The 20,782-nt window shown below is 37.2% G+C and overlaps 2 protein-coding genes across 17 annotated transcripts in view; one reads left to right on the top strand and one right to left on the bottom strand.

Moving 5' to 3' along the window:
* Positions 1-13,341, top strand: part of PALS2 (protein associated with LIN7 2, MAGUK p55 family member) — a 53,899-nt gene extending 40,558 nt beyond the window's left edge. For all 14 annotated transcript variants that reach the window (XM_034402654.2, XM_087892665.1, XM_034402656.2 and 11 more), the window contains 4 exons: positions 932-1,093; positions 4,131-4,333; positions 6,130-6,258; positions 8,483-13,341. In XM_034402654.2, the coding sequence (XP_034258545.1) occupies positions 932-1,093; positions 4,131-4,333; positions 6,130-6,258; positions 8,483-8,659 (671 nt within the window). In that variant the 3' untranslated portion in view covers positions 8,660-13,341. The remainder of the gene's footprint in view (positions 1-931; positions 1,094-4,130; positions 4,334-6,129; positions 6,259-8,482) is intronic.
* Positions 13,342-14,797: 1,456 nt separating this feature from the next.
* GSDME (gasdermin E) overlaps positions 14,798-20,782 on the bottom strand; it is a 40,743-nt gene continuing 34,758 nt past the window's right edge. For all 3 annotated transcript variants that reach the window (XM_087892668.1, XM_034402648.3, XM_034402647.3), the window contains one exon: positions 14,798-18,853. In XM_087892668.1, the coding sequence (XP_087748794.1) occupies positions 18,614-18,853 (240 nt within the window). In that variant the 3' untranslated portion in view covers positions 14,798-18,613. The remainder of the gene's footprint in view (positions 18,854-20,782) is intronic.

Genomic DNA, 20,782 nt, shown 5'->3' with positions numbered 1-20,782 from the left:
CATGTTTAGCAATTTAATACCAAAGTGAAAAGGAGCACATTAATGATTTTTTTTTTTACTACTGTATTAAATAATTTAGGAGTCCTATGTTCCAGATTATATCTAACATTCTCAGAAGTAATTGGGAACAAGTGCCTGTACAGCACTATTTTTTTTAAAATAAACAGCCATGCAGTAGTAGAAATCCTACTACAGGAAAACATTTTTTTACTCCTTGTGACAAGCTGCAGCTGTTGTATATTACATCATTCATATAATTAGCAATGTGTTGACCCATCTATATTCATAGTATATTCATCATTTGAAAACTATTGTATGAAATCAGAGATACAATCTGAAGGACCAGGCCATATGACCTTTCACCCAGTCCTTTCCCAAAATTATCAAATCATAATTTGTAATAAGTCTAATATTAGTGTATAATGTGTAATAAATTTTAATTAAGCTTAAATTTACATTAAATCAACTGTAATTGCCTAGTCCTATCAACTTATTGCAGAGGACTTTCTGCCACGATTGGATACTGCCCGCCTCCTGAAAATACATACATACATACATACATACATACATACATACATACACTATCTTCAATGCTGGAAATAATAAAAATGGATATCATCTTGAAAACCTTACATGACTAGCTTATCTGCCTCTTCTTGAAGTAATCTGTCCTTTCTGCATTGTAGATCCCTTCTCTTAAATGATGTCACGTAATAGGGGCCTCAGAGGCTCTGATTTCTAGTGGTTAGCCCAACCCTTTGGACAGCCTCCCACCTGAGATTCAAGAAATCACAAATTGATTCGGTTGAGAATAACTGTCCCAAAGTCAACCAATGAGCTTCATGGCTGGTTGGCGGATTGCATTCCTAGTATTGTGAAATTTATATAATGTTCACAATGCCTTGATTTTAACATATTCTGTTGCATCTAGAATTTGATCGACATGAAATTCAGATATATGAGGAAGTAGCAAAAATGCCTCCATTTCAAAGAAAAACACTGGTCTTAATAGGGGCCCAAGGAGTTGGCCGAAGGAGTCTGAAAAATAGATTTATTGTACTGAATCCCACAAAATTTGGAACCACAGTCCCATGTAAGTTTTTATAACACTCATTTGTTTGCTTATTTTACATAGATTCACTAAACATATTTCTTTGATTCCTGATAACCTTAATTTCAGATAGACATTATGAAATGAGGTAGAAATTAAAATCTACAAATTAAAATCATCACTTTAGTCATTGTCTATCCACTGCAGGATGAAGGCTTCTCTTCTTCATGTTTCCAACCAATATGCGACAACATTAACAAGTATTGAGTGCTCAATTGGCAAAAGAAAGCTCAGAATGGTATTGGTTGGAAAGTACAGGTAATCCTCGAGGTATGACAGTTCACTTAATGACTGTTACACGATGTAATGAAGTTACACGATAACCCTCCCAAGTATTTACAACACAGTCACACAGTCGTTCACCCTTACAAATGACCGCAGAGGAACTGCAACATTTACCCTGCCTATTCGTCCCCTCAGTTGCCCACAGTTGCTTTTCCCTCATCCTGCCATGCCAGATTCACTTACCTTGCAAAGATCTGTCTCCTCTCTGCCATCCTCTGGAGTCCATTTAAGCTCACGCCTACTGCTTCAGTGACTCCATCAAGCCACCTCATTCTCTGTCGTCTCATTCTTCTTTTGTCTTCAATCTTTTCCAGCATTAGGCTCTTCTCCATTGTGTCCTTCCTTCTTATATTAGGTGGCCAAAGTATTTGAACTTCATCTTCAGGATCTGGCCTTCTAAAGAGCAGTCAGGGTTGATCTCTAGGACTGACCAATTTGATCGCCTTTGAATAGATTTTGAATAGCTCAGCTGGAATACTGTCACCTCCACCAGCTTTTTTGTTGCTCAGATTTCCTAAGGCCCATTTGACTTCACATTCTAGGATGTATGGCTCAAAGTCAGTGACCATTCCATCGTGGTTATCAGGGACGTTAAACTCATTCTTGTATAGTTCTTCTGTGTAATTTTGCCACCTCTTCTTAATCTCTTCTGCCTCTGTTAGGTCCCTGCCATTTTGGTCCTTTACCATGCCCATCTTTGCATGAAACGTTCCCTTCATATCTCCAATTTTCTTGAAGAGATCTCTGGTCCTCCCTATTCTATTGTTCTCTTTCATTTCTTTGCACTATTCATTTAAGAATGCATTCTTATCTCTTCTAGTTATTCTCTTTAATTCTGCATTCAATTGGGTGAATCTTTCTCTTTCTCCCATGCTTTTCCCTTCCCTTCTTTCCTCAGCTATCTGCAAAGCTTCCTCAGACAGCCATTTTGCTTTCTTGCGTTTCTTTTTCTTTGGGATGGTTTTAGTGCTACCTCTTGTACAATGTTGCGAACCTCTGTCCATAGTTCTTCAGGTAATCTATCTATCAGATCTAATTCCTTAATAATTCCTTCTATTTGTCACCTCTACTGTATATTCATCAGGGATATGATTTAGTTCATACCTGAGTGGCCTAGTGCTTTTCCCTATTTCTTCAATTTAAGCCTAAATTTTGCAATGAAAAGCTCATGATCTGAGCACAGTCAACTCCTGGTCTTGTTTTTACTGACTGTATAGAGCTTCTCCATCTTTGGTTGCAGAGCACATAGTCAATCTGATTTCTGTGTTGACTGGTGATGTCCATGTGTAGAGTCGTCTCTTGGGTTGTTGGAAAAGTGTGTTTGCTATGACCATTGTATTCTCTTGACAAAATTCTATCAGCCTGTGACCTGCTTCATTTTGTACTCCAAGGCCAAACTTGCCTGTTATTCCGGTTATCTTTTGGCTTCCTACTTTAGCATTCCAATCCTCCATGATGATAAGGACATCATTTTTTGGTGTTAATTCTATAAGATGCTGTAGGACTTCATAAAACTGGTCAATTTCATCCTCTTCAGCACCAGTGGTTGGGGTATAGACTTCGACTACTGTGATGTTGAATGGTTTGCCTTGGATTCGAACTGAGATCATTCTCAGATCATTCTCAGTAGGATGGGGGGAAGCAATTGCGGAGTGCATGAGGTATCTCAGTGAGTCGGGGGGAGGCCTTGAGTGGCCTGTTCCATCACCATGCCTTCCCCACTCTGAGATACCTTGCACACTTAACGACCAGCACATTCAATTAACGAATGCGTAGGCGAAAGCAGGAAGTTTTTATGTTCACTTTATGTGATTCACTCCAATAAATCCTCGGGTTATAAATAACTGGCAGGCTCCATTACATTCATAACTCAAGGATTACCTGTACGGGTTAAAATACTATGAATAAATGCATTTGAAGTTTGTAGCTAGTTCATTTTCTAATATTGGCATGTTTTACATATTTGGCAGTAAAATAGTATCAGAAAACATCTGGGCAGTTGTGCTTCAAAGCATATTCCCCTGGGAATAAGCTACTTCCAAACACACTTTGGAATGCATTACATAAGGAATTCTACAGATTGGAATTTAAACTATTTGTATGCAAGTTCATTTAAATATTTTAATTATAAATAGTTGCTAAAATACTTATTTTTTTCAGATGCAGATGGGAGAGAGGCAGGAAGTGCATGAACTCACAATGAAAATAAAAATGCAAATTAAAATAGCTCTGCAGACTAAAAGCCTAATTTCTGGAGCTTTTATGTGATCTCCTGCTGCCCCCAATCCTTCTTTCAGGTTTATACCTCAAGGTTGAAAGGTTATGAGCGGTGGTGGCACAGTGGTTAAAATGCAGTATTGCAGGCTACTTCTGCTGACTGCCTGCAGTTTGGCAGTTTGAGTCTCACCAGTTCAAGGTTGACTCAGCCTTCCATTCTTCCGAGGTCAGTAAAATGAGCACCCAGATTGTTGGAGGCAATAGGCTGACTCTGTAAACTGCTTAGAGAGGCTGTAAAGCGATATATAAGTAAGTACTATTGCTATTTCCTGAAACAGAGAAATTATTTTGTGAGCCATAGCAGGAAACCATTCTTGAACTGAAGAGCCTTTCTACTAGTACAGGAAATCTACTGTATTCAGATCTTTGTGTCTTTCTGTAAGAAGTTCTTACATAAAAGCACACCTGGCTGTATCTTTTGTATATTATTGTTCTGTTCATATGTCAATTTATTTAGTTACATCACGGAAACCGAGGGATGATGAGAAAGATGGACAAGCATACCGGTTTGTGTCACGAAGTGAAATGGAGGCAGATATTAAAGCAGGAAGATATTTAGAACACGGGGAATATGAAGGAAATCTTTATGGTACCAAAATAGATTCTATTATTGAAGTGGTTCAGACTGGAAGAACATGTATCTTAGATGTGAATCCACAGGTATGCTGGTGTAATATTTTAGTACCCAAGTATCTGTGGGAAAATTTTGCACCTGATCAAGTTGGAGAAACTTTTTAAGAGTTGGATTTTCTAAAATTACATTAATTTGAGTAGTAAGCAGATTTCATAAGAGGGCTAGGCTTTCAACAGGAAGTGGGGACTACATCATGCCTTGTTGTTGCCAATGATGGCCAGAAAGAACAGCATTGGTCCTTTTCCTATTTTAGCATGTTTTAAAGGCCATTTTCACAACATTTAAGTGGCCATTATGACTCTTAATCCTCCCCAAGACCGTACACATGAAGAAATAGTCTTTAAAAAATTCAGTCCTGTCTACTTGAAGAAATCTGCAAGTTGTGGATTTCCCAGTTGTCTCTAGAGGGGAGCTAGTACATACATATCTGAAAGGAATATTCCCATGACTTCACTGTATATGTATAATTTTTATTGTTCCTTTGAAATGGAAAGTGGCTTATAAAGTTGAGCCAAAGGCCATCTAGATTGGCATTTATAGCTTCATAATGATTGTTCTTGAGCTTACTTTCCCTCCCATTACTGCATTTTTTCCATCTTCTTCTTTGGCCAATATTTGCTATTGTCTCCAAATGGTGGAGATTGTGATTGTAGAAGCAGTAGATGGATAAAGAATAAGCCTCTTATTTCTTTTATTTTTTGAGGCTGACTTTAGGTAACTACATGAAGAAGTTCATGTAATTTTCTTAACAACCTTTCAGAAGGGATTCATCATTGTTATCTACAGCTTAGGGATGGTGACTCAAGGTCAGGACAAGAACAATTTTTTTTCTGTTCTTAGTCTAGTGCCTTAATCACTAGACCAAACTAGTTCTCTTAATCTCTGAAGATTTAAAGTCAATGGCAGTGGGAGGGAAGCTTATTTGCTTGGAAACTGTATTTTATATTTATACTAGAAAATTTGAAAAGAACTCAATTACAATAATTAAAAGGTTGGAGAAGGTAGGGAAAATAGTATGAATTTAATCCTGTCCTGCCTTCACTCAGTTTTGGGAGTAGTTTCCCCCCAGTCTGGCCTAAAATATCCTACAAAATTTGATATGGCTCTGAACCCAAACTAGGCTATGCAAATTATTGGTTTAGTGCAAATTCAATTCCAAAAGAAATGTCTCCTTTCATTGCCTCCTTTCCAAGGCTGAGAGAGAGCGAGTAGCCCGAAGTCACCCAGCTGCCTTTATGCCTAAGGCAGGACTAGAACTTGCTTAATTCTTCAACATTTTGTACTTGAAATGTAGCTATGAGTTGTTAGATTACAAAAGTATAATAACTAAAGAAAGTTCCCCCTATCATTAGGTGCTAAACATATATTCAGTATATAACTGAATTGAAATATAGATTTAAAAGTCAACTATAATTTTGACCAGCTTACAGTTTAAGAAAACATTATAGAGAAAACTTCTGACACATCCTGACAACCATATTCTATATCTCACCACTATTACTAAGTCCACCACTAATATCCTGGGAGAACTGCCATGTTTGTAAAGACTTCTAGAACATCCTCAGGGCAGCAGAGTCACATGGATCTCTTGGGGCACGTAATTGAAGAGGCTGAATGCAGTGTCAGAAAAAGCACCTTTCCTGTGTTCTAATAGATAGCATTGTTTAATTGAAAGGACTGAAGCATGTTATCTATTAAATAGTGAAAAATACATATTATCCCCTATGCTATCATGGAAATCTGCATAATGTTAAAGCTGCTTACACCAACACTACCTATTATCCAAAAAATTGAATGCATAACTTAATTCTTTTCTTTCCAGGCACTTAAAGTGTTGCGGACATCAGAGTTTATGCCCTATGTAGTTTTTATTGCTGCTCCAGAACTTGAAACCCTGCGTGCAATGCACAAAGCTGTGGTTGATGCAGGAATTACAACCAAGCTTCTAACAGTAAGGAAAATTAACATTTAAAAAAAAAATATGTGTGACTAAACTAGTTTGTTTTCTCAGCATTATTAAAGCTACATTTAGTATAGTATAGTATAGTATAGTATAGTATAGTATAGTATAGTATAGTATAGTATAGTATAGTATAGTCCGTCTTCAGATTCCTTTCCCTCTTTCTGCTTGGCCATTTGTAGTTCTTGGACTTTTACTAAACTTTCTAGGCATAGATTGTTGCAGATTTTTATTTCATTCTGTTATAACTGCCTCATCTGTTCCAGAAAACTTGGCAGGCTAGTAGTTTGTTGATATGAGGCAAAGAATGTACTTGATGTCTCTCAATACATTTTTAAAATATATTATGGATCAAGAAGTTCTTTTAATTCAAATAACATTCGTAATCTAGTTTCTTAATTGAAAAGCAGGATACACTTCTAATTACTATAAATATATATTATGTTACTTATGACATAGCTCCTGCATTTAAATATATGATGCTGTATGTAACCATTTAAAATTGCCAGAATAGTATGCATTGAAATAATAGTTTGGATTAAGATTGTGTTAGAATATGGAAGTCAATGGGATTGGTAAAAAGCTTATAAGGACAATTTCAAATATCAAATATAATTCTGAATATAATTAAATCTAAATTTAGCCTAACAAGTGTGTGAACCACTATGAAAGAAAGTGAAAAATAATTTCATGAGTAAACTATCAGGCAAAATAGCTAGATAAATCAGTGACACAGAAGATGGTCTTTAAGGCACCTTAATCCTCAGCTGATAGAGCTTTATAAATAAATAGGCTCCGACTCAACCCCTCCAAGACCGAATGGCTGTGGCTTCCAGCGTCCCGATATAGCCAGCTGACGCCATCGCTGGCTATTGGGGGCGAATCACTCGCCCCCACGGAGAGGGCTCGTAACTTGGGCGTCCTCCTGGACGCACGGCTGTCTTTAGAAGATCATTTGACGGCCGTGGCCAGGGGGGCTTTTTATCAGGTTCGCCTGATACGCCACTTGCGCCCCTTTCTAGATCGGGACTCTCTACGCACAGTCACTCAGGCACTAGTCACTTCCCGCCTGGACTACTGCAACGCTCTCTACATGGGGCTCCCCCTGGGGTGCACCCGGAGGCTCCAGCTGGTCCAGAACGCGGCCGCGCGGGGGATTATGGGGGCGCCGAGGCGCTCCCATGTGACACCTCTCCTGCGCGAGCTGCACTGGCTCCCGGTGGTCTTCCGGGTGCGCTTCAAGGTGTTGGTGACCACCTTTAAAGCGCTCCATGGCTTAGGGCCGGGGTACTTACGAGACCGCCTTCTGCCACCAATAGCCTCCCACCGGCCAGTACACTCGCACAGAGTGGGCCTCCTCAGGGTGCCGTCTGCCAGACAATGTTGGCTGGCGACCCCCAGGGGGAGAGCCTTCTCTGTGACGGCGCCCACCCTCTGGAACAACCTTCCCCCAGAGTTACGTACAATAACAGACCTCCGGATTTTTCGTCGAGCCCTGAAAACCTATTTATTTCAACTAGCTGGGCTGGCTTGAGTTAAATTTTAAATTGATTTTAAATTGGGTTGTTTTAATTTATGGCCAAAATATTTAATTATTTTAATACTGTTTTTTAAATTTTGTATGCTCTGTTTTTACTTTGGCTGTGCACCGCCCTGAGTCCTATTTGGAGAAGGGCGGTATAGAAATGGAAATAAATAAATAAAATAAATACCTGCATGTTAAAATGGCCAGGAAAATATTCATTGACAGGTTCGGTCATTTAAGTACATAGTTAGTATGGTCCATACAGTTTGATCTAGCACAAAATGTAGCTGCTTTGTTATTAATTAAAATGCTTTGAAATTTTTCTGATGAAATCCAGAATTGTAATAAACTAATATTGAAACATTTATTTCTAAAGTAAGATTTCAAAGTATGCAGATTGTATGCATGTTTAAAGAGTTGTGCATATCTATAAGAATCCCAAGAACTAGACTGTAATGTACGTAATTAAGAACATCTGTTTTATCTACGGTACATAGCTGTTTGCAATTTCAGATTCCTGTGTCATTATATTTTTAGGAATTAATTTTAAATACTTTTTTCTAAAAAAAACCTAGTTTTGCTGGTCTCTAAAGATTTTTTTTAATGCAGACTCTCAATTTTACATCTGACTCTAGTCCCTTGCTTTTTATAGCATTGTTTTATTTTTAATATTTGTCAATATTTTAATAGGATACTGATTTGAAGAAAACTGTTGATGAGAGTGCACGGATCCAGAGAGCTTATAGTCACTACTTTGATCTGATTATTGTGAATGACAACCTAGACAAAGCTTTTGAGAAGTTGCAAACTGCTACAGAGAAATTGAGAATGGAATCACAGTGGGTCCCGATTAGCTGGGTATACTGACAGTTCTTTTAAAGATGAAACAAACATCATGTAATGTTAGTTGAAACAAACACTATACTAAGAAAATATTGTACAGTGGTGCCAGATACTTGGCAGGACCCAATATGTTTTTATTTTATGTATATTAAAATAATAGTATGCTAGTCAAACTTTTTATACAAAATGTTGAAGGGAAAGTGTACTTAATATGTGATTTATTTTAATTTTTCTAACTTTTTACAAATAACCTTTTTATTCATATCACATGAAGGAAATGCGTTGAAGCATTTTTATAAATGTTTTGATTTACTACTTTGCCTTTACTCATCTAAAGAACTTTCCAGTCATTCATTTATACATTTGATCTTACATTTTCACTGTGATAAGGAGAAAAATACTTGAAAAGGTTTTTGTAAAACTCTGTTTTAAATCAAATGTTTCATCTTATTAGTTTTTATTATTTAGATATAATCCTTGTTCTAATAAGCATATCTCCTTGACATAAGCAGAACTTTAATAAAGCAACCAGCACTGAGCCATGTTACTGAAGCATATTTGCTTAATGTTATCCATGTTTTGCAGCTGTTTTGTCTTAGACAGATGTACTGTAGACTTTTATGTAGATTCCCTTTTTACATAAATGTAAAAGCAATATCTTGAACTTTCCCTAAGAGACTCTTTTAAAAAGCCAACATTTCAACCCATTCAGTAAGTATTTTTCAAAGAATTCTCGTAATGTAAATTCATTGTGTTTGAGGTAATGGTGAAGTAGCCTGAAAGAACCTCACGCTACAGAGTCTTAGTGAAGAGCTCAGCATGTAGAATGTATGTTCTTAGTTGTGGAAAATTCATAGCTTAGAGGAACAAAATCTGCTTTTTTATTATGACCTCGCTCTGTATTTGTATATCGTTCTATGACGACTGGCTTTTAGTTTATACCAGAGTATTTATGAGTGATTTTGTGTGTTATAAAACGTGATGTGATGGGGCTTTGAGCTGATCCTTTGTGTTACATGGCTTTATTCACCAAATAGAGTGTGAAACTAAAATTATTGTCAGATGCTAAAATTCAGTGTTATTTATCAAAGAATTTATTTTTGTTTCACACTCACGTTTTACAGTGTTAGCTAATAACTTTTCCCTTAGTTAGTTCGTCATCTTAGGTTCATATTTACTGATTACATAAATGGATTTCTGATATATATTCTATTGAGGGGATGTAGATATGGATGATTACTAAGAGGTAATAATTTGATGATCATATTTTATATTACGTCTGCTATTATAAATAGAGCCAGACATTGCTAACACATAGAGAGTCTGAGGTAGCTATCATTTCCCCATTTCATTTATTTTGCATATGAGTTTGGGCACTAGGATTACAGAGCTTATTTTCAATACCAAAGTATCATACACAAGATGCCAACAATGAAAAAATATTGGAAAAGGCCAAGAGAGTACAAACTAGCGTTTAAGTATTTTGCCTTTTAAGATGCACAAGGAAACAGGGTTTCAATAATTTTTAGTTTATATAGAGAAATGTTGATACCAAAAAGGTATTGTAGACTAAAAAAAACCTTTGTGGTATTTTTTTAAAGATTTAAGTATATTTTGTAAATGTTATGCAAATAATTGCATATCTGTGTCTTAATTGCTATCGGTATTTAGAAATTAGCTTCTAACAATATGAAATATTGTACAGAAATTTATTTCTGTTGCATTAATTCTGTAGATAGGCTGATGTTAAGTATTTAAAAATATGTATACCTGAGTCTGGGGTAAAAAATTTCCAGTACCCAAAATGACATTTTACTCTGTAATTTCAATGTCATTGTAGGGTTATGAAGTGGGATAAAGTGTAAAAATGACTATACTTTTATTGAATATAATACTGTTTGAATGGAGATTGAGCGGAAGGCATTACTGAAACCTGAAGTCAAATAACTGCTTCTCATTCCTTTGTTTTCTATTATTACATTAGCATTCCAGTTGGTTTGATGCTACTGCTCTTTGCTAGATGAGTTTTTGGGCTGCATTTTAAGTAGCCGGGATTAAAGTTCTGTTCAGATTCTACCTGAACTATTTTATTAAAAAATAAAATGTTCTCAAGCAGAATACTTGGTCTACTCATGTCTTGTTTCTAGCCATTGATTTGTATTATCCACTCCTGTTGGAAAGCAGAAGGTTTTTCAGATTGGCCTTAGTTGAAGGAAAGTTTAGCAAGTGATTAAACGAATTTGATGTTGGTTTTAAGGTTCAGAAGGTCAGTTTTTCCTGTCAAAAGCAGGAAGAAGAAAAACAGAGTATCAGTATTTGCCTTAATGGCTTTCTAAAGAAATGGTTAACAGTAGGGAATTGGTCAAGAAACATTTTATATTTTCTCTGGGCAAGACTTTTTATGCTGGTACCCCTATATCATCTTGGGAGAACTGCTCATGTCACAGAATTCACTCTTGGCATTAATATGGGAATTTAAACCACAGGTCCTGAATGTAACAGGAAGAGTTAGTTCGCTGCCATGCATAAGAATTACTGCATTTGATATAAAATACACCTCTATGCTCAGTCACAGACTATCACTGCACATTATATAGGCCATTCACTGTTTTTGCTGCATGGGTATAGTAGTTCAAGCTATGAAATGAAACTTTGAATACCCATGAATTTATCCTCCCACTGAATGGCAGCAATGGAGAAGTATGTAACAGGCAAAATGAGGTGCAGAATGGATTAATTGGAAAGGTGTAAATCAGAGGCAGAACATTTTAAGTGTCCTAATTTCAGTTCTTGGCATCTTTGTCTGCAACTGCAGAGTTCCTGTCAATGATCTAAACTGATATAGTGCAAATTCCTATGGATAATAAATCCAGAATATACCAGACATGTTTAACCACTTTACTCAAAGGATAAAGTATATTTATCCTTCCTTCATTAATAGAGTAAATGTGAAATCATATAAGGGTGATTCCATGTGTACTTCAATATAAAAATGAAAAATGTGTCTATGCTTAACATGAGTACATGAAATGGGAAGAAAATATTGCTTGCTGACATTAGGGTACATAATTATCTGTACCAAAGTAAATATATATTGAAATATATGTGCTAAGTGTATAGGTATGCCTGTGTAATAATAGTAGAAAACAATGGTTTATGCAAATGCCTATACTAGATGTTAACATGGATCAGTAAATAATATTCATTGTTCTGTTCTATAATTTTACCAAAAATTATGGAATGGAAAAAAATCAATAAAAGTGCATGACAGTTATTATAACGTTACTTATCCATTAAGGCAATCCATAATTGTATCTGTTTAAGCTTTTTTTAAAAAAATAATAATTTTCCATAAATTTATATAGTTTATACATTGTGGTAACTTTAAATTATACATAAGCTACAATAGGTCATACTGAATTCACAGGGACTATAAAGTTCCTGGAATATATAATTGTTATATGTTTATTTAAGCTTTTCATTTATATTAAATTTATAATAAAATGCAGAATATATGAATCATGCTGAGTCAGACCTGAATCAAAGCTAATTTTAGTTTCTAATGTAAATGCCTATTTCTCTATAGCCAGTAACTGAATCTTCAAGGAGAAGCTGCTACTGTTTTAAACTATTTTTGGCCTTCAAAATTTATAAATACAAATATACTAACCAATATAAGAACAGAAAGTGTCAGAAAGACAGTTGTCATAATCAAGGAAAATTATAAAAAAAAGAACTTAAGAGCAAGAGCTGAAGAAAGAGAATAATAGAAACTGAGGGACGTTTTAAATCAGGGGTCCCCAACCCCTGGCCTGCAGTCCACTACTGGGCCATGGCCCATTCAGAACCAAGCTGCAGAAGAAGCAGGCAAGCGCACAAGTGTGTTCAGCTCCACTTGTACGCACAGCAGGCTGGCAAGCCTGCATGTACAGTTCCATTTGTGTGAGTGGCAGGTACATGTGGAACCATCCCCTCTCCCCTCCCTACCAGTCTGCAAAACTGGCAAGATTGGAGACTGCTGTTTCAAATGACAGTTCATGTTGGTGCTTCAGGAAAAATTCTATTTCTTTCTATTTAATTTACTAGTATCACAGATACCCAGCGAGTTTAAAATTATGTACAAAATATTTGAGTAATTTTTTTGTGGTTAAAAGATTTTGGAAAAGAAAATACTCAAAAATAACAGCAATAATTTAACTGCTAAATTATCTACACAAGATCTGGTAAATCCTATCTATAATAATAATGAGTTCCTAAAAATGATGTTTTAGCAATTTGTGGAATCAGCAGCAACTGCTATTTTTGAGAAAGATGCAAAATTTTGAATGCAAACTGCCCTGTTCAAATCTGTATATGATACTGATAGAAAGGATTAGAGTTAGGTACGTACTTTTGGAATAAAAATGTAAAATACAGAACTTTTTTTGGAATATTTGTCTGAAATTCATTTCAGTTCATGGGTAATTTTTTATCTGTTCAGAATCAAATATAGTCTACAGCCATTGCACATTATTACTATTTTGCTTTGTCTTATCTTGGTTCAATTGGCAGGAGTTCCCATAATAAACCTTGGAAACTTACAGAGAAAACAAAGCAACCCTTAAACTATCTCAAAAGCTGCTTTCATCATGTCATATTGAAATATTTGTGTTTATGATGTAAATTGCTTTGGATTAGTTTTCCATTAAAGTTCACCGTGACTGGAACTATGTATTGGATAATCCTTTCTCTACAATATTAAAATAGCAACATCCATGACAAAAAAAACAAAACCCCAGGCAACAAACTAATGAGATTCCTAACACCTCTTATCTATTTCATTACATACAGTAGGTAGTTCTCAATTAGCAACTGTTGAAAGTTACAACACCTACCCCCACACAAAAAAAGGACTTATTACCTGGATTTGAAGTTCTGATGATCACCCCACTGTCACATGATCACACTTTGGATACTGTTCCATAAATATTTGCAGTGTCCTGCAGTCATGTGACAGCAATTTACATTTTTTGCTGGGAACTGGTGTTTACTTCTGGCTTCCAGAAAAAAGCACCCATATATGGGCAATGAGTTTACTTAACAACCACTGTAAAAAGGTCATAAAACTGGGCATGGTGATGTGCTTAAAACCCATCATGACTAACAATGGTAATTCCAGGTTCAATTGTGGTAAATTGAGGAATACCTATATTTTAGATTGCTTACTTATCTTCTTCCTTTCAATGTCCTTGCCTTATATGGGCTTTCTTGGCAGAACTGAATTTCTTTGAGACTTCTTGCTGCTAAACGGATTGTCCATTTTTAAGATCGAACATTTTTCTACTGATCAAGTATGATAGCTGAGAATCATGTCCAGTCTTATGATGTTATTTGTGTTCCAATATGAGGGTAAGAGAAACATCTGATTAAGGGTTCAGGTGCATATATGATAGTTATACTTTTTTTAGAAAACGTAACATGTTAGCGAGAGAAAGATGTTTTAACTTGGAAGCTGTATTAAAATAATATATCTTGGATGCATTGTCATACCATTTCTTCGAATATGTATGCTATCGAGATCTACATTTTTTGGGGGGCGAATTATTATATGGGGGCTATTTTGTGTTTCTAAGATTAGATGATAGAAAATCATCATTAGGTACATTCCAGAATAATGACTTCTGTTAGGCTTATGCAGTATAATTTTTATTGCTTCAGCTCTTAATATTTCTATTAAACGGTAACTTTTTTCAAACGTGCACTAATATTGATACACATAGGACAATAGAAGATTTAAATGGGACTTGACTGAATCCCTAATAGGAAATTTTATTGTCTTTCCATGCTGTAAATCAGAAGAAAATTGCCACATAGATCAGATTAGAAAGTTCTGAAAAAGGATCATAAGAAAAGTGGTGAAATTTCATAGGACAAATGTGTGCTATTCAGTTAAACAATGTTTTTTTTTTAAAAAAAAAAATCTGTTTACCCATTTTAAGTTGTATATCATTGTTGAAATGTATAAAACTGTGAAATCCTGAAAACTCCTAAGGTTATTTTTGTATATATGAAATAAAATGTAATATTTGAAAATTCAGTGTGATCTCTTATGAATTGCATTCTTACTGCACAGAACAGGCATCAGAAAAGGAAGCTGAAAAGAGGCAATACAGTAGGCCTTCCTTGCAATAGATGTTATTTTATATTGAATGATGTATACAATTTTTTTATCAATATGAAAGAATAACAAGTCATATTTTTGCACTGCATATGCCTAAATTAAAACACTGAAAAAAACTCGTTATCATTCCCATAATACCTTAATTAGCATTTAATAAGTGCTGTGAATATATTATCCAAAATCTGTTAACTCATTGATTTGAGGCCATATGGCTTTGCTAATAGAAGTGAATGGAATTGAATGGGTTTTATATCCCTTTGTGAATATCTGAAAAGCTAAATATTACATTTTGCTCCTTAACATACCCCCCCCCAATCTAAAACAAGCAGCTCTGAGAGCTCAATTTTGATACACTTCACATTAATCAAGTAGGGTAAATAAAAATGCCTTTATAACTAGAAAGATTAAAAATATGACTCCCAAACTGAATGCTGCTGTTCCCAGTTTCTCTGCCACACCATAAAGAAAAATACTTGGAAACTTGCTACATCCTTTGTGATATTTGACTAATCTAAATAATGGCTCCAAAGGAAAGCCCAACATTTCAGATCATGCTTATTTATTCCTGTGCTGCTCAATATTTTAACTTTGTTTGCTTAAATGGCTCTTTCAATTATTCTCCTGTTTCATGATGGTCTTTGCCAGTGGTGGGATTCAATTTTTTTAACAACCTGTTTTGTGGGCGTGGCTTGGTGATCATGTGATCGGGTGGGCATGGCCAACTTGACGTCACTCATGTCAAAGGGTGCCTTGCCTGGCCTCTCATACCGATACAATTTCCCAGTCTACTTATTTACCACTACTGAACATCCAAAATAACTATTTAATCCTATGTATATATGCCATATGTGTACATACATATTACAAAGTATAGTGTATATAGGCACACAAAAAGATATACTGTGTATCTTATATATATACTGTATGTGTATGTACACACACAGAGCTCTTCTAAAACTATACACATTCAATTTCACTTACTGAATTTGGAAAAAGACACCCACTTTCTACCACACATTTAACTATAACTTCTGTACATTAGAACATTACACACGGCTCCAGATTTTCTTCCCTAGCCTGCACATGATTGTTAGAGCAGGGAGGTGTCATGGATTGAATAAAATGTGGTGAAACTCACTTAACGCTCTTGCTTAGCAACCAAAATTTTGGGCTCAATTGTGGTCATAAATCGACGACTACCTTTGCCTTCCTCTGCCTTGTCCTAGTAAACTCCTCTTTTCTGGCAATTTTCCTCTCTGTTAAAGGCACCAAAATAATTCAGACGATATAAGGTCTCCTGCTGGAGCAGGGAGTTGGACTAGATGGCCTCCAAGGTCCCTTCTAACCCTGCTATTCTATGATTCTGTAGGGGTCTCCTGCTGGAGCAGGGGTTTGGACTAGATGACCTCTGAATCCCTTCCAGCCCTAGATTGCTGTGCTGTTTCAAAGCGTCTTCTAAAGGCATGTCTAGTGCCAAGATTTGTGGTCCTCCTTTTCTCTCTCCTTCTTTCCTCCCTTCATGTATCTATCCATCCATCCATCCATCCATGCAACTATGTCATTCACTTTCCCTTCCTGCCCTCCCTCTTGTCTTTCCCCTTTCTCTCTCCTTTCTCTCTCTCCCTTTCCTTCCTCCTTCTGTCTATCCTTCTAAGGCTAGGAGACCCACCTGAAACAAAAACTCCTTTGGATGAGACCGGCCATTGCCATCTGGCTTATTCAACCCAAGACACACACACACACACAAACAAACTTCTGTGATAGTAAGCTGGAAAGTGCAAATTAATGAAAACTCTTTGCAATGCTTGTTTTTTTCAGCCTCAAGCCTCTCCCGATATTTTCCTCTGTCATAGCCCTGGGCTGCGAGGGGGGGGAAACCTTAGGCGCGTGGACTATCAAAGAGGATCCTGGGAGCTGCGCTCAATAGGGAAAATGAGAAAGGGAGCTGCTGGCAGGATGGAAAGAGGAAAGGCAGCCAAAAAAAAAAAGCAGCTTCCTTCCCTCACGCTGGCTGCTGTTTCACCTCCCCGTTAAAGAGGATCTTGGATGCTGTGCTCAATAGGGAAATGAGAAAGGGAGCTGCTGGCAGGATGGATAGAGGAAGGGCAGGCAAAGAAAAAAGCAGCTTCCTTCCCTCACGCTGGCTGCTCTGTTACACCTCCCCATTAAAGAGGATCTTGGATGCTGTGCTCAATAGGGAAATGAGAAAGGGAGCTGCCAGGAGGAGGGAAAGGTGAAGGGCAGGCAAAGAGAAAAAGTGTCTTCCTTCCCTCACGCTGGCTGCTCTGTCGCCATTTTGTCCATTTCAGTGCTGCGCCATGGAGCTTCCCCCACCCACCTCCGCCCAGGCTTTTGCTTCCCCCAAGCAGAAGGATGAGCAGCGAGAAGGCTGTTCTGTTGTCCTTTTTGCCATTGCAGTGCCACGGAGCCCTCTCTTTCCCCAAGTAGGACGAGGAGCACGGAGAAGGCTGCTCTGGTTGTTGCTGGTTTTGCCTTTGCAGCACCACTAAGCTTGCCCCACCCACCACTGCCCAGGCCCCAGCTTCCCCCAAGCATTGCCCCCATTTCTTTGCCTACCTGACTTCCCCTCCGTCATGTTTTTCCATTGCACTTCTCACCATTGTGTGCCGGAGAGCGCCACGTGAGATGCAACTGAAGGAGCAAGTTGGCTAGCCCTCGGAGACCGTGTGGTCGAGGCAAGCAAGGGAGCCAGACAAAGCAGCAGCAGTTATGCCGGGCAAGCGAGTGGACAAGATGAGTAACTGGACGGGGCGGGGCAGGTAGGGTAGCACAGAATTTTAACAACTGGTTCACCCGAATCGGCCTGAACCGGCTGAATTCCACCACTGGTTTTTGCTCAATTTTGAATACACTATTGCCACATAGTATTCAATTAGAATATACTCTAGCTCAGGGGTCCCCAACCCCTGGTCTGTGGACCAGCACCAAGCTGTGGGATGCAGGCAGCATGCAAAACCACCTCCTTCCAGTTCACGGAAAAACCTCCCTCCATAGAACAAGTCCCTGGTGCCTAAAAGGTTAGGGGCTGCTGTTCTAGTTTATAAGGAAAATAAGATTAGTACTGAAGCACAATACAGTACAAGAAATTCTTCACTGGCAAGTCCAGTTCTAAATGAAGCTATTGCTAAATGGACCTTGCTATCTTGTATGCATCAAAAGCAATGCAACTCTGTCACAATCTAGTACTGGAGCCATTCTCTTAAAATCCGTTTCTCTCCAAACCCTTCACTCAGGTGTAGGTGGGGGGAAGAATAAAAAGCAAGCAATTTATGAAGACAATCTCTCCTTCCCTGCTGCCAGTGTGATCATGATATGTAGAACAGTGAACAGCTTATTTTGTTGAAATCTCTCTCTACTCTACAAGGGGTGATGGTATGTGAAAGAAAAAAAAAATCACAGGTCTGGCTCAAGACAGTACATACTGACTGTAATGGCATTCATATGGCTGACGGATGCTGTGAAGGTTGTGAATGGTGGTTAATGAGCCATAAAATTACTTTTTTCTGCACTGTTGTAACTTTGAATGGTTGCTGAATAAATGGCTGAAAAGTGAGGACAAGTAATCTTTTTAAACCTTAAAATAATACAGGAGTGTCAAACATTTCACCAAGTATCCCTGCATTGCTTTTTTATCTTTGCATCTTTTCATTCATATAATTAATTTCAGCATTCGTCTTACTCCAATAACACAGCCCATCGGCAGATATTCCAATTGCATGAACACAAATCTAGTGGGTTCATCACTAAGAGGCATTAAACAGAGACACTTGTAGTATTAAACTATTCAAACAGCTTCATCAGTTCTTGTCTTTTTCATAGCCTAATGCATGGAGGCCATTCAATGCTATATACAGAATGATTGGGGAAAAATTGGATTTTTTCATGGTTGCAGCTTTGATGGAAGATTCCGTCATTTCAAGGTTAATGTTTGATAAAGCGAATAGCCTCTGTGCTATCCGAAACCTTCCTGGGTCAGCAAGTGGAGCCAATACGGGATCTGCAAGTATCACTGTACCATCTTCTGAGGTCATATTAGGCTGCTCAGAGATAGAAAGACATTGATTAAAAGCATTTCCACAATAGTACAATTTTTAAATAATGAAGGCAAATTTTCATATGTAAAGCTCACTAATCTGGGAATGGAACATCTGGAAAACACTGGAATTTTATTTCAAATTTGGCTATTGGAAGCTGCCTAACAGTTTTCCAGAAATTAATCTTCAGAGATTCAGGAACAGTAGTTTTTGTACATTCTTAAAATGCAACAAATTAGAGGATCAATGCAATGTAATGATCAAAGTATGCTACATTAAATTGGAAGGCCAAATCCAAATGCCCATTCTCTGGGCAACTTTGCTGATTACCAGAATCAAAAGGAGGTTAGTTGTTTGGAAGAAATGCTGGATATAAATGAAATAAAATAAATAAAAATACTCATCTGCTATTCCAGCCAAAGCTCTGTGAAACAGTCTCTTCAATAGTGACACCATCTGTGCAGATACCTTTCCCATAAGCATTTCATAGTTACAATTCCTAGCAACCTCTCTGCGTAGATTGGGGAAATGTAAAGTATCGCTAATGGTCTCAAAACTGTCAATGAATTTAACTCTTCGTCCTTTTCTTTATCTCAGGCTTTTGGGTTTCTATTTCATGTTCCTTTTCAGTATACTATATAATCCAATTTAGTATATAAAGGAACAGCATATCCATTGTTACATATTTATGCATCTGCATGTTTGAGGGCTGCGCAAATCAGCACAAATCCTGATTCTGTTCAGATTTGAGATCTGAAGCGGCAGATTTGAGAACAGATTCAAATGAACCTGCTTTGTGGTTCCATTTAGGGGGAAATGCCCATAGGTTATCTAAACGTCTCTAGGTGATTCATTTTTGGCAGCATTATATCCAATGGAATGTAGAACTCCTAGAGAACAATCCTGCCAAGGTTCAGGCAGGTATCTCTAAGGGTTTCATCATAATGGCTTTTGAAATAGAGGACGGAACAGTCCATTAGTCTCCAAATTATCTAGCAAAAAGCCTGGTATCTCAACTAATATCTCTAGTAAATCATTGAAGCAATGCTAAAAATGTCCAGGATCTTTAAAATCTTCATAAACAGCTAAAGAAACAAGTTTTTTTTTTAGGGTCTTGCTTTCTGTGAGCGTCCAGGCTTGGTATAGTAATGATATTGAGAAATGACCATAGACCTATCTTTGTGATAATGTTTGCTGTATCTGATTGCCAAGTTCTCTGGGGTGACAGGAGATTGCTACTACTAGTTGATAAACTTGGTTCCTTCCAAGTAGGGCCCCTTTATCAGTGTTACAATTCACTCTGATCAAGCTGGGAATTCTGCATGTTGGTAGAGGCTATCTAATACAATGAGACCCAATGGCACAAAATAGTATACTACATATACCAGTATTTATATTATAAGAAGTATAATATAACAGTATTATAAACCCTGTTCTTAAAAACACTAAATGTTTTAGCGAGCCAGGCATCACTTTAATCATTACTGAGAAGTCAAAGTCTGTCACAACTATATAAATTTTAAGTTTTGACTAAAAGTTGTGTTACCCTCAAAATTGGATAGGAAGGATAGCACACTCCATTAACACAAGACAGACCAAAGTTAAGATCTCGTGCAGCCTTACTTTAAAAAAAAGAGAGAGAGAAATGAATGAAAGCAATGCTAGGCTTGGATCTCCAAAAGAACTCTTGTAGACACAGAGGTCAATCCAATTGGCTACTTAGGTCATTGACAGAGACCATCATAATACCATTTATCTGTAGCACCCCAGAAACAATAGAAAAGCCATTCTATCCATGCAGCACTTTGAAACATTACACAGCACTTTCAATCAGATCATTACTCAGCTGGCCCTTTGGCTTCAAGGGAATAATTACTATCACTTCTGCACTGCTGCGGAATAGGCAGGATACTGAAATTTTTCTTTTCTTTA

The sequence above is a fragment of the Pantherophis guttatus genome, chromosome 4, assembly GCF_059756535.1.
Source record: "Pantherophis guttatus breed Tessera chromosome 4, ASM5975653v1, whole genome shotgun sequence".
Classification (NCBI taxonomy): domain Eukaryota; kingdom Metazoa; phylum Chordata; class Lepidosauria; order Squamata; family Colubridae; genus Pantherophis; species Pantherophis guttatus.
The sequence above is the reverse complement of the archived record's forward strand: the minus strand, read 5'-3'. Positions and strand labels throughout refer to the sequence as shown.